This window comes from Coccinella septempunctata, chromosome 9 (assembly GCF_907165205.1).
Source record: "Coccinella septempunctata chromosome 9, icCocSept1.1, whole genome shotgun sequence".
Taxonomy (NCBI): Eukaryota; Metazoa; Arthropoda; class Insecta; order Coleoptera; family Coccinellidae; genus Coccinella; species Coccinella septempunctata.
This window is the reverse complement of record NC_058197.1, coordinates 6,912,071-6,926,764: the sequence shown is the minus strand read 5'-3', so window position 1 is coordinate 6,926,764 and position 14,694 is coordinate 6,912,071. Positions and strand designations below refer to the sequence as shown.

The following is a 14,694-nucleotide window of genomic DNA, read 5'->3' as shown; positions in this document are numbered from 1 at the left end:
CAAGTTGAACATTTTCACTTCCAACAATCATTATACATACTCATCAAGATCACCCTGTATGTCTCAAACAAAGGCACTCAAGCGATTACAACCTCTTAATACGAGTCCAGCCTGATTAATTTATGGTATCCGTTTGTCGCATCCTTCCCGGTACTCCTGTATATTTCGGAAATGCATAAATTTTGAGGTGGCATATATTCGAATAATATATGGACAAGTTGATGAGATAGTTCATACTATAACGTCCATCTTAAGCCCGTTTGCAACAGCCGAGAATTCTTTAGAGAATTTACTCGAGAATTCATGCGCCGTGAATTCTTTACCGTTACATACGCACTTTAGGTAGAATTCACTGTTCAGTTGCATACAAAATAATCTCTGTCAAAATTTGGTAGAGAATTTTCTGATGTTACAAACGAGCTTTAGGTTAAGAAATCAGAAATTCACTACATTTGAAAATTGTCATTGAAGATCGTCAGTTACTGCTCGAGTTTCACACTAGTGAACAAAACAAAGAGATCAGATTGACACTTCCTAGAAGAAATTAGTTTATCGGTTATTTCAAGAATTTCGTGTTTGATTGTGGTTCCTTGTATCAAATCAGTTGTTTTCTCTTATGTTATCAATAAGATGAATACTGGTGTAAAAAAATGGAAATTCCTAATGATAGACATTCGCAGAAATATTCGATATGATTGAAGTTTATTGAGATATTATTTTCGAATAAGCGTTCATTCAACTCATCTCTTCTACAGTCCACTTCCATAAACACTAATATCCAGTTTCATAATCCAATTTAAAGCGTCCAAGGTCAGGTGCAAATAGAAACGCAGGTTTATGAGGTAATGCAGGGTGACGCAGATTTTTTCTGCGCTGCACGTACTATCTGACAAGTCACTGTCACGCTTCATTTGCGCAGTCTTGTTCTTTTCTATGTTTTACAAAAACTCACGCTACGTCACCGCACCCTGCGTTTCTCTTTGCGCCTGGCAGTAGTGTCATTTTAAGTAGGTTTAAATGAAGCTTTAAAATTAATGTGACTTTCGACCAGTTTTATAATCAAATTTAAAGTCACTTTAAGCTTAAAACTTCCTTTACTGTCATTTTTAGTAGGGTTACTGATTACTGATTGCTGGGTGTGTTGGACGGATAAACCCAAACCTGCCACTGCGACCAAGCGGTCTATTGTAGCACACAGGCAAGCTCATAGAGCTAGATCTCTCCCTCCAGTCCCATCCTGCCCAAAAAGGAGATGATGTCGGAGAGGGAGTGATTCTTGAGTTCCTCTAGAATCATCTTCGGAGAGCCAAAAACTCCATGTCTGACCCTGTCTGCCGCCAGGCAGTCACAGAGGATATGCTCAATTGTTTCGTCCTCCTCTAAGCAGAGTCTGCAGAGCGGGTCATTGACGATGCTAAGTTTTTTGAGGTGGGCTCTGAGTCTGCAGTGTCCTGTGAAAACCGCTATTATAGATCTCAGATTAGTTCTAGAAAATCCTAGCCAACGACTGGTGTATGGGCTGGCAGGCACTGAAATAGCCCTGTGCGAGTGACGCAGTCCAGGACGGTTGCGACAGTGCTCCAGGACCTTTTGCCTTATCCAGCTGTTGTTTCGGTCCCTGATTAAGGAATTAGAAATTCCTATACTGGGTTCCAGGCCAATAAGCGTTGATGTTGCTCCTTCTCTGGCTAGAGCATCCGATGCAACGTTGCCACTGAAGCCAGAGTGTCCAGGTACCCAAATCAGTTGCAGTCTGTTTAAACTTCCCAATTTGGTGAGTTTAGATCTGCATTCAAATACCTGTGCCGAGTTGCATTTGTCTGCCGCGAGAGTAGTAGGATTAAAGGAAGCTTTAAAATTAAAGGGACTTTAAGTCCTTCAACATGAGTCCCTCAAATCTTAATATTTTCTTTTGTTCTAGATTCACAATGAAAAATCTGATATATATATATATATATATAGGATTGTTTCCATTATTTTATTTGTTCTACTCACACTTTCCAGTATGTTCTGTGATCCTTTGAGTCTAGGTATTCTAGGTCTTTCTTGAGGATTGATCTTGGCATACAATTGTATGTTCCTCCTGAAAACTTTTTCTGTTGACTTGTGTTCAAGCGTCGTTGAAACCTGTTGTTCATGGTTTATTTCCTCGGTGATGATAGTATCATCAGTTGAGACTGGGGCATATGGTCTTATGCTTTTTTTGATAGACTCAAGTTCGACGCTTGAGAATTTCTCATTTTGTATGATCCATTTGACCCTGTTCGCCAGCAGATTCGGATATGAGAGTCTACTTGGATAGATCTCATTCCAAGTGGTGGTTAGAATTTGTCGATAAGTTCTTTCTGCATTCTGTTGGTGCAGTTCCTCAGCAATAAAGTGAACCCGCATAATGAGGATATTCTCTTCCTCGGTCCAGCGCATTCTTCCATCTCTAGTCTGAGCCTCAGCGGGACGGTTCCTGATTCCGTCCAAACTGATGCTCCTTCTCACTCTCCTGATGTTGTTACTGCTATGGCTTACGGTGCCATCTCGGGGGGCTGCGCCGCTCGCCCCACAGCTGTCCCCTACAGGCTCTGCCTCCAGACGGCTCCGAAGAGGGCCAGCCCGCTGCCCTCTACCGCCCTGCATCATGCTTCTAGTGACAGGAGCTTCATAATCTACAGCTTCCCAGGCTGCTAACCTGGGGGCTGGGTGACTCAGGTATGCGGGGTCGTCACTCCCCGAAAGCATTACTGCCCCCCTGCATATTATTATATATATATATATATATATATATATATATATATATATATATATATATATATATATATATATATATATATGATATTCGAAAATTACTTATGTAATTGTAAAGATTTTTCATTGTGAATCTAGAACAAAAGAAAATATTAAGATTTGAGGGACGTCATGTTGAAGGACTCAAAAAGGAAGAACTCTCTTGAAAATAAACGGAATTTCTTTCTGATGTACTTCGGAAGATAATAGTGGTGAACATCGGAATTATACCAACCTGTATATATAATTTTCGTCAATTTTTATTTAATATTTGTCTTTAAAAAATGATGGTCGGCTTTTTATCATCATCAGATCCAACTATTGCAGCATCCTCTGATGTATACAGTACATTACATCATGAATGAAAGTAATAGTAGCTGCGACAAAACTGCGTGTTGAATGCCGGCCAAGAGGATTGACCATTTTCCATGATGAGCTGCACACTTTCCCACAATGTCTGAGACATCTCAGGCAAGTTCCATGTTCGTGTGGGCTACTACAATATTTATGACATAAATTTTGACAACTAGTATCGACAGTGTTTTGGTCTGATCCCTTTTTCTTTTAAAGTCATTTTGTCAGGTTTCAGTTAGGAAATTCCTGGATAGATATTTTCCAAATATGTGGATAGGCATAGGTGGACCACATGTATGGCCTCTAGATCACCTGATTTTAATCCTGTCAAGCGTTGTATCTACCTATAGGTAGATGGTCTATAGACCATGTTGGGCGATTTGTCTATAGGCCATCTCCAAACATGGTATATAGACTGTGTAGAGACGTGGTTTTTTATATGTGTTGAGTTGGCCCAGCACTTTTCGATTTTCGAAGCACAAAAAATTTTTTTTGTGCTGAATAGTGCTAAGTTGGTGCTGCTTCTTGTCGTGAAGATTTTTTTAAATTGTGCTATCATACATGCACCTAGATGTGCTGTTCGAATTTTTGCGAAATTTCCTGTTATTTCCCTGAAAATGAAGAAAAAAGTTAGCACACCACTTTTGTTTCTCGTTCCTTAAAAAGAGTGGAATAATTTGTGCTACATTTGTGCTGCTTGTGCCGTGAATATTTTCTCGTGAAGGCATCGAATTTTCCGGGAAATCGCGAAAGTGAGAAAAAATTTAGCCCAGCACAATCTATTTCAGCAATAAAACCCCATTCTTTAAAAGTCCTGACCAGGCCCACTCCATACACTTTGTGGAATATCTTGAGAATTGTATTTAATTGGAAAAAATTTCAACGGCACAAAGTAGCACAATTCAGTACAAAAGTTTTGTTCCCCAAAAATCGAAAAGTGCTGGGTCAACTTCACCCACATCATTTTTTTCTTCTCATGTTCATCTAATTTATTTGAATCAGTTTGGTTAATTTTTTAGGTCAACTCTGATGATGACCCCTCACGTACATATTACTAATTACTGTTGTAGAGTTTCAGATGAATTAATCCTCCAGGTTCCAGGCTGGACCTGGAATTAGTAGTTTTTTCCTTCAGAATACGATGTGAACTCCTCAAATATGGTCAGTAGCAGGCCATGATAATGGTTCTTGTCCTGGTTCCACCCTGGAAGGTCTGCTCTGGTAATCGTGTACTTTCTTAATTGGTATGATCTCCTCATTATAATTTGTACTTTTATTGATATATTCTCATATTCACTCATCTTGCTCGTTCGATATACAGATTAGTTCTCAAGCCTTTTGGTCTCCTCGAAACCAACGATTAGTGGTTTCCCTCATTTGTACTCTCATTTTGTACCTCTCATAATTTATCAATTGTATCTTCTATTATTCTGATGGACTAATCGTGCTTACTTGTTAGCAGTCCGTCTATGTAAATATTGTATTCATTGATGAATTTTGCTCTCTTCAAGACCAACGTTATTTACTTATATTAATTATAAATATTATTCCTTTTCTCATATTCAAATTAGACTATGCTTGCTCTGCTCATTTTTAGTTGAATAATGTCTCTCTGAGTATATAGATTTAAGTATTTGTATTTATTACTGTATCAGCTTCATGCAGGTCACTCATTCTTTTCATGATTGTGAACGATAAACAATAAATATTTTTACACCACCATCTCTAACTTGAATATCTGGTAACAGTCCACTACTTCAATCTTCACAAAATGATGATGATGAACACCCCGATTTCGAAAATTTAAACCTAATCAAATATCTCTGTCTAAACGTCTTTTTGTCTGGGATAATCTACTGATTGGCCCAACTGATTTTGACGTGACTTTGACTGTTGGAAAGAGGAATACCCAAAGAAGACTTCAGACCTCCTTCAACTTATCAACTCCCCGCCATTCTTGCAACATCTTGGAACGTGATATATGGCCTCCCCGAAGAACATAACCAGACAACATAAAAACGACCTGAAAGACGTGATGAATAGAGGAAAAAACTGCCCTGTGCTCCCATTTCTTTAATGCTGACCATCGATTCGATTTCGAATGTGTAAAGATATATGACAGAGAAAAACATTTTAGAAAGAGAAATATTTTAGAGATGATTCACATCAATATTAACAAAAGCGTTAATTTCAGAACAGATACAGAACACCTAAGTGAATTATACAACAGTATCCTAATAAAATATAAACATATGACAGAAAAACCTGAAGATTGAAAGAACGACGGAGAAGGAAAGTGAATATTGTGCTATGGTCGTTTATTGCTTCTATTTCTAAGAGTTTTTTGAATCTAATCAATCTGTCAAGTCCAAAAGATGAAAATTTGTAGTTGAGATTTTGTTAGGTTAGATTATTCGTTTATGGTTGAGATTTTCCGGGGAATCATATGTCTGTGTATTTATGATTGTAGCACTTTGCGCCTTTTTTTAATGACTGATGAATTAGCTAGTTTTATAGAGGTGATTTATGTTTGTTTGCTGAGATTTTGGAGTATTTATTGTATGTTTATCAGAGGATCTTATGAATGTGTATTTTTTAGGCCTGAAGAAGCAGATGCAATCTGAATAAAAACATTATTTAATTCAGCTTATTACTGTCCTAATTCCTACAAAAAAAAATTCAATTTTGATTTACTATGGAGGACACTATTTTGAACGATTTAATATTATATTTCAGTTAGACCTAAAAACTCCAATAATATCATATTCATATTATCCTGATTCTGCATAGGTACCGAAGCACCCCTCAGAAGCTCCTTATGCTTGTGCGAGTTCGGAGAATCAGTTGTGTTCTGTGTCGGCTTTGTTACTGTGTCCTTACGCCATCTTAGGACCTTAGGCGTCATGTTCAGTTTCGTAAACAATTGAATTGACTTAGTTTATGAAGGAAGATATAGAAACATCTTGAGTAAGTAAAAAGTTTATGCACTCTCAGGTGGGAGTTTTCAGCTATCTATCTAACAAAAGTCTAATCAAGAAAAATCTATATAAGGAAAATTATTCAACATTATGATATATTCTGTATCCTGAAATCCAAAATGCATTGATGTTGAAAATCACAACTCATGGAATATTTAAACTGTAATGTTCTAACATTCCAAATTGATTCATGATTAAGACTATTGTCCTGATGGAACCATATTTGTTCTAATACATACAACGTATGATCCTCCTCGAATTAATATTAATATTATTAATCAATAAATTAACCGACTGCAGTATTGATATGAGAGATCGGCCGGGAGCAAATATACGATTATATGACAATTATATATCAATACTGCAGTCGGTTAATTTATTTTCCCTTATTTATAATAGTATGGCGAACCGAATGATTAGCTATGTTTGAGGAAAGAAAAGACTCATTTCATACCAAGGATTATATATCATGTTTCATAATTCCTGATTTCATTATTGATGTTCGTATTATAGTACGAGATCCCGCTGCAGAATTACTACGTTCATAACGTACAGAGACAAACACATATTTTTACATACGTTTATGGATAGGAGAATACAGTGATAACACCGCAGCCTGTCAAAAGTGGCCGCAAGTAATTTCAATTAAATTAATGTTAATCAATATTCCAAGACTGTCCAAGAGAAATTTCGTTCACTCCGTTTTGAAATAAAATATCATCCACATCATAACAATGCATGTAAAGAATACTAAAATCCATAGCTGCCGTTGCACACTCGGCCGCAACTACCTCGCAGCCAGGTGTAAGCAGGTAACATGTCGATGTATTTCTACGTTCATGACGTACACGGATGTTTTCGATATCAAATTAAATTTTGTTTTTTTTTCGAATATGATGATATATGGCTGCCTGTGAAAAAAATGGCCGCAAGTTAGGTCTGCCATCTGTTAAAATAGCGAGATATCTGAAATAAACTGAAAAAGATGGCGCGCAACGGCTTTTGTTAGATGAGGATGGTGGATGCCAGCCGTGTATTTAAGCCATTGCGCATGCGTCGATAGATATGATTCTTAGCCGGCAGCTCAAACAATAGTAGGAACGACTTAATATTTACAAATATTATAATTACGTAATGAATATTATGAAAAAAATTTAAAGTATTAAGTGATCTATTTCATAATAAAAAATAATTTATTCATCAAGTACAAATGTAATTAAATCTGAAGAAGTTTTTTTCGTGTTTCTTCAAAATCAGTCTCTTGAATCAAGTTATATTTTATATCAGTGTATTTAATTTTCTAGTCCAAGTCCGATTCCTCACTGCTTTCACAATCGCAGTTACACTATCGTCGTCGCAATCAGTGTTTTTTCATCATCTGAAAATGTGTTAGCTCAATTACATAATACATTTTCTACTTGTATCGTAGTTGAACTTCCCAGAAAACATGTTGGTTTCAGAGCACCATCCAGAAGGAGCCAACCATTTATTCTCTGCACAAAACTTTAAACAGTGGTACTTAGTAGCATTGAGCAATATCGAATTGACGAAAATCGTCCGTACCACCTTTTGTTTTAATGACCAAAACGATAAAATGTGGGTTGAAACCATAGATTAATAAAACAGGAGATAGAGCATCTCGACAAAAACGCGTTCACAAAATACTGCCATAAATATGAATTTGGATATCTTGGGTGGGGGAACTGGACAGGGGCGGATTCAGAACTAGTCACACTGTGAATATTTCAGGTAGTCGGCAATAATTTTATATCGAATGGAAATATGTTTCAATGCAAAGATTTCGAGTATTTTTCTTATGACAACTAATCAAAGGGATGTAGAACTAATATGTAATACCAAAACAACTTATGTAAAAAAGAATTTATTTTAAATACAATTGTACCATACACAAATAGTCAATATGACCCTAACCTACATACAGATTATTTAAAATTTTATTCACTAAGCATAAACTGGAAACCAAAAATTACTTTCATAAAAAAAATTCACTTTAGAATGGTTAATTCTCAAATCAATAGAAGTGGAAGCAGCTGAAGTTTATGGAATTTGTATAATGAGAATCTAAAAGAGTTTGTTCATTGAAGAAATCCTCAAGTCTTCCGTACAGATTTTGCGGAATGAAACAGTAATGTAATACTGTAAACATGAACCAATGATTGTGAAATAGGAAATTATTTTTTATTGTATACAGTAACTCATAAAAGAATCCCTCAATTCTAGATGAAGCATCAATATTTTTTTTACGGGCAGTTTTAAATTGAATTAAGTTATATTGCATATAAACTAAAGAGCAGTGTTTTTCAGCAACTCAAATACCTAGTTCAACAACCTGATTCCCCCTTCAAATTTTTATACCACCTCGAAAGTGCTTTTTGGTGTTGAAGTGCATAATAATCAAGAGTTATTTTACGAAACTGTAAGCTCTAACTCAATAATAATGTAACTTTTAAGCAAAGCTTTCCAAGCTTTCATCTTGAATTTTTCTTTCCAATGAGTTAGGAACTGCTTGTAGGGCAGCAACTTTTTTCTTGAAGTACTGACGACTCACTCGTAATCTTAAATCGGTTTTTGACGTCAATTAGCTGTTTTTTAATTTCTGTTCTCCGCTTGTCTCCTGCAACAATTTTTCAACTGAAGTTTTACTTCGAAATATGAGGTATCCTGATAACAGGCATTTTCATTCAATAAATCATAAAAATGATGGGAATATCCGAGCTCTAATTGAATGGTCATTATTGTAATCATAATTACAGTAGTAGCATAATTTTTACATTGAAATACATTTTAGAAATAAAGGAAACTTTTTTGATTTTCACAAAAAGTTCCAAACATGACCTCAGCTCATTTTTATGGATTTTCATTCCTAAGACGAGTTCTATTTGCCATAGCAATTTATAAGAAATTTTGTATACCTCCCTGGGTAGGTATGTACCTCACTTGTTTTATCCTTGAACTACAAGAAGCTTTTATTTCTGCAAATCCTGAACTGGCATTCGTGTTTCTTGATATTGTTCCCATTTTCCTTGCATTTTCCTCAAAAACTCCAGTACTGATTACAGGTTTGGCACAGTATTGGCTATAATTACAACATTATTGAAGCAATTAAAATCTCGTTCTACTGTTCATCTCGAAACCAGGAAGAATGTTTATACTAAAAAGCATGATATAATAAGAAAAAATCTACTATAAATTTCAAGTTCAGAAGTAGTCAGAAATCACTTGCAAAATTCCAAAGAAAGTGATAATCAGACAATAAAGCGAGTTGAATAAGTGGTAAACTACCTATCTTACCTCACTCGGGATGGCATCTTTTTTCAAATTTACGGTAAAAGTAGATTACTCTCATTATACTAAAGTCTGGAGTATAAACTACAAGAGAAGTGTAAATTGTTTTCAAGACCCAGTGCAACTCTCCACTGCCGTCGTCTGGTTTCATTTCTGGAAAATCTAAAATTGAAATCAATTGTTTGATTGTATAAACTCAACATTTCAATTCCATCATTTGATGGGATTCAAACTTAATTCGACCCTGGCGTGCCCTAACTCCCTCCCCTGATTTCATAAAGTCGTGAACTCAAACAAGAATAAAATATCAAAAACTTACCAGAATAAATAAATAGCTTTCCTCTTTCATGTATAAATTGCACTTTTATTTCAAACACACGTTTTCAGGGCACATCGCTGCTTATTTTCCAAAATATTACGACGTGAATGATTGAAATAATATTTTGACAATTAGAAATACACACGCCGTCTTAGAAATTTTAGAAGCGATCTGGAGGGGAAAACAAGCGAAAATTCATTTCATTGGTGGTTAGCTTATGATCCATCTATTTAATCTATGGTTGAAACAAACCCTTTGATTTTTTTAATGAATTTTTCGTCATTCTCTTTTGTCGCATACATCTTGTTGAACATGATAAATCGTCCAGTGTCTTTAATATGAACTTTGGTGAGACTTATAATCTTTTCAAAAAATTCTTCTTATGTTTCGATATTAATTTATTTGGACTTTATTCTTATTAGAATCTATTATATGCATTGCGCCCGAACTCTCAATATTCATATAGCGCCCGACGAAGGGTTAATACATAAATAATATCAACAGTGTTGTGTACAACGAGCTCCAACACGTGGTTATAATATAAGAATAATTCAGATGCACTGTTGAGAACCCTGATATTCCTTTCAAACGGGTTTTACCGTCGGGTTTTTGCCGGAAAACAACCGAATGAAAAATTATTCATCGGGTTTTATCCGTACGGTGGGCACATCAAGCTCTCGAATCTCGTGGCGATAAGCGCCACCGAAAGTGCAATCGGGTTGTTTCCAGTGCGAAACTAAACCGGAACATGTGTGAAAGATCCCATAATATCAGTAGATATAATTTGGAACATCGGGTAAGAACCCAATGGTGCGAAATGAGTCTAACTCTCTCTTACTTTATTTCGGATATCTCGCTAATTTAACAGATGGCAGACCTAACTTGCGGCTATTTTTCCACAGGCAGCCATACATCATCCTATTCGAAAAAAAATTAGCTTTAATTTGATATCGAAAACATCCGTGTACGTCATGAACGTAGAAATACATCGGAATGTTACCTGCTTACACCTGGCTGCGAGGTAGTTGCGGCCGAGTGTGCAACGGCAGTTGTAATGTAATGTAAAGTATTCTTTACATGCATTGTTGTGATGTGGATGATATTTCATTTCAAAACGGAATGAACGAAATTTCTCTTGAAATATTGATTAACATTAATCTAATTTAAATTATATGCGGCCACTTTTGACAGGCTGCGGTGTTATCAGTGTACTCTCCTATCCATAAACGTATGTGAAAATGTGTTTTTGTCTCTGTACGTAATGAACGTAGTAATTCTGCAGTGGGATCTTAGACTATTACGATGACGCTCATATTTCTCCTGTTTTTCAAGTTCAGAAGGACCTTCCAAGAAAATTGGTGTATAGGGGGATGTATCAGTATGTACTCATAAACATTTTTGTTTCATTTTGACAGCCCTAGAACCCCACCTCCAACGATCGAAAGGAACCAATATTGTTTTTTTTTTCTATTCAGAATGTTTCAAGGATAATTTAAATATCCTTACATAATTTTTTGTTCATAGTACAGCTTCGAAGATCAAAATGAAGTATACATTCTTCGATGAAGCGCCTATTCCTCATTTTTCAAGTTCAGAATGGCCGGCCAAAAATATTGGTGGATAAAGGAAAGTATCAGAATGTACTCAGAAAAAAAAATTTGTTTCATTCTGACAGCCCTAGAACGCCACCACCAACGATCAAATGAACCGATTTTTTTCGATTCAGAATTTTTTGAGGATTCCTTCTCCAGAATATAAATCAGATCAAAAAAATCTGTCAAGGAAATTGATGGCTAAAGTACATAGAGGGATGACTAAAATATCCTTAACATAATTTTTTGTTCATACTAAAGCTCTGAGGATAAAAATGTCTACGATGGAGCGCATGTTCCTCTTTTTTTCCAAAATTTAAAATGGCCATCCAAAAAAATTGATGGAATGGGTGCATGGGGAAATAAATTTTCTTGGCCATTTTAAATTTTCAAAACAAAAAAGAGGAACATACGATCGTAGAACGACAGAAAGAAATATAAATTTTTCTGAGTAAATCTGATACATTTCTCATCAATCTTATTGGCTAGCCGTTTTATACATTCGAAAAAATATGGGGAACATGCTCTGCATCGTCTACAGAATGATGGTGGTTCATTTTAATCGTTGGCTCTGGGACTCCCTAATGAAAAAAAAAAACTTATACTCATTAGGATATTTATTCATTCCTCTATTTACTCTATCCATCAATTTTTCTGACCGTCTATTTTGAACTGATATTTCTCCCGGAGTAGAAATCCGTGAAATATTCTGAATAGAAAAAAAACCTATGGAATTGTAGATTATAAACCCTAATTTATAATGCTTTGTAAAAAGTCACTCCATCCCTCCTTGCATATGGCTTATTATTCGCTTCGGCATTCTATTCTAAATGAGGGAAAAAATTAACAGACTGCAGCATTGATATCAGACATACAGTATTGATCGTGGTGGAATAGTCGTTCTTGAAACTGGACGGCCGGGGGCATAGCCTACTAGAAGTAGGTACTAATTCTAGTAGGCTATGCTGGGGGTAAACATCACTTCTTCTCATTTGGGTACCATCTTCTATTGTCGAAGGTTGGCGATCAATAAGGCAATTTGGACTTTCGAAACTGCGGCACAGAAAAGCTGCGATGTGGTTTGTTCGACCACTTATGGAGGTAATTGAGCCATGAATCCCTTCTCCGTCCGTAAACATCACTACAGTGTATAAATCGGGTTGATTTGATTGATTGATCTTATTTTCGCTTATGACGTTTTTATATTGATTTGGTGGTAAAAGATGGATCCACCGAAAAAATAGAACGCTGGACTTACTAGTTTTTTTTCTAAAGTGTTATAAGTCGAAGAATAATGTGGCATATTGGGAAATTCTCGATTAGTTTCCAATAATAAAGAAAAAAAATGGGATGCAGGATCAAGTGCTTATCTACAACTGTCAACACGCCCAGTACTGTTCATGAAATGTCGAATTCACTCTACCTATGTATATTCCTTTTTCATATCGAAAAAATATCTTATATGGAAAAAAACCAACCCAAAAACATATTGATCTATAGTTTAAGACTCTTCGTCTGACATACAAGGTGATTTATTGATTTGGGGCGAACTTTCTATTCGCTTTAATTCACGAATCGTTAAATTTTTCTTTCAAATTTGGCAGTTATTTTCATCATCGACTGCGAAAATCTTTATATGATGCATAACAAAGAATTACAGACTAGGACAGACATTTCGAATATAATAAACACAAGGTTCCTTGTAAATGAAATATAAATTTTTCGCTAATATCATCTCATAATACCTAAATTGGTTTTTCGAACACTGTATTTTTATTCGAATGGTTCATATAAACATTTTGATAGTCTCAGGTGAGAATAACTATGCAAATAATGTGTTGGACGGAAGTTATAACTATTATGACTAACCAAAAGTTCTGCTCAAATAAATAAATCACCTTGATTCTCAGAAACGAAAAGTTGTTTTATGGCTCCTTTATATGTCATGTATTCATAATGAAACTAGTATAGAGTGAGCCTGAACTCGGGTCAATTGATTAATTTAGCAAAGGAGTTTTTGTTCTGAACTGCTGCTTTATTTATTTAATACATTGAAACTTGTGTGAAGGTGTCTTCGTTTCGATGAAAAGCTTCTACCATACACACCCAAACTATCTGATACCATGGCGTACGTCGATGTCAAATCTAATTTACTATTCACTAAGAAATATAGAGAAACAAATTCTTCGTCAGTTCAAAACAGACATTTTTAGAATTTCAATATTGAATCAAATTTTTTCGACAAACATTTTGATGGATTGAATGCCGTGCGGAAAACTGAAATCAACTGATCTCCATCAAAAATTTTCTGCTCTTTTCGAATATTCTAATCGAAGTTCAATATTCTGTCATATATATATATTAGCAACCTAAAACTGAAGACTGAAAAATTATGTATGAAAAAAAATTGTTGAAAAAAATATTAGAAGCCCTAAAGGGTTGTGGTCATTTATTAATGAAAAACTCGGTAAGAACAGTAAAAAAAAATGACTGTGTGAATTATATATTGGATGATCATAATGTTTGAATTCAAGATCCAATTCAAGTTGCAAACAGCTTTAATACGTATTTAGGTCTTATAGGTAGGAAACTCAGTGACAATATTCAGCGGCCAAATACAACCCACATCAAACTGCCCCCAATGTATCTCCATTCTATTTTCCTGTCGCCAATTGATTCTTACGAAACTTTGAACATCATTGAAAATATGAAAGTGAAATGTGCAGGGGTTGATGACATCAATGTTAGGACCATTAAGACTTTGGTAGATCATTACAGAACCACTTGTTTATATTATGAATTTGTGTATAGAAAAAGCAATTTGGCCTGATGCATTCAAGAAAGCGGACGTAAAACCTATCTATAGGTTAGGTTAGATTAGGTTAGGTTAGGTTAGGTTAGGTTAGGTTAACTTTGAACATCATTGAAAATATGAAAGTGAAATGTGCAGGGGTTGATGACATCAATGTTAGGACCATTAAGACTTCGGTAGATTTCATTACAGAACCACTTGTTTATATTATGAATTTGTGTATAGAAAAAGCAATTTGGCCTGATGCATTCAAGAAAGCGGACGTAAAACCTATCTATAGGTTAGGTTAGATTAGGTTAGGTTAGGTTAGGTTAGGTTAACTTTGAACATCATTGAAAATATGAAAGTGAAATGTGCAGGGGTTGATGACATCAATGTTAGGACCATTAAGACTTCGGTAGATTTCATTACAGAACCACTTGTTTATATTATGAATTTGTGTATAGAAAAAGCAATTTGGCCTGATGCATTCAAGAAAGCGGACGTAAAACCTATCTATAGGTTAGGTTAGGTTAGGTTAGCAATTTGGCCTGATGCATTCAAGAAAGCGGACGT

At 35.4% G+C, this 14,694-nt stretch overlaps 1 protein-coding gene across 2 annotated transcripts in view; it reads right to left on the bottom strand.

Moving 5' to 3' along the window:
* Positions 1 to 14,694, bottom strand: part of LOC123320405 (apolipoprotein D-like) — a 37,995-nt gene that overhangs the window by 20,830 nt on the left and 2,471 nt on the right. Inside the window, exon 1 of one of the 2 annotated variants that reach the window (XM_044907724.1) lies at positions 12,763 to 12,772. The exons of the other annotated variant lie outside the window; for it this stretch is intronic. Coding sequence (XP_044763659.1) covers positions 12,763 to 12,771 — 9 coding nt within the window. The 5' untranslated portion in view covers position 12,772. Of the gene's footprint in view, positions 1 to 12,762; positions 12,773 to 14,694 lie in introns of those variants that run through there. 2 annotated transcript variants of the gene reach the window in all.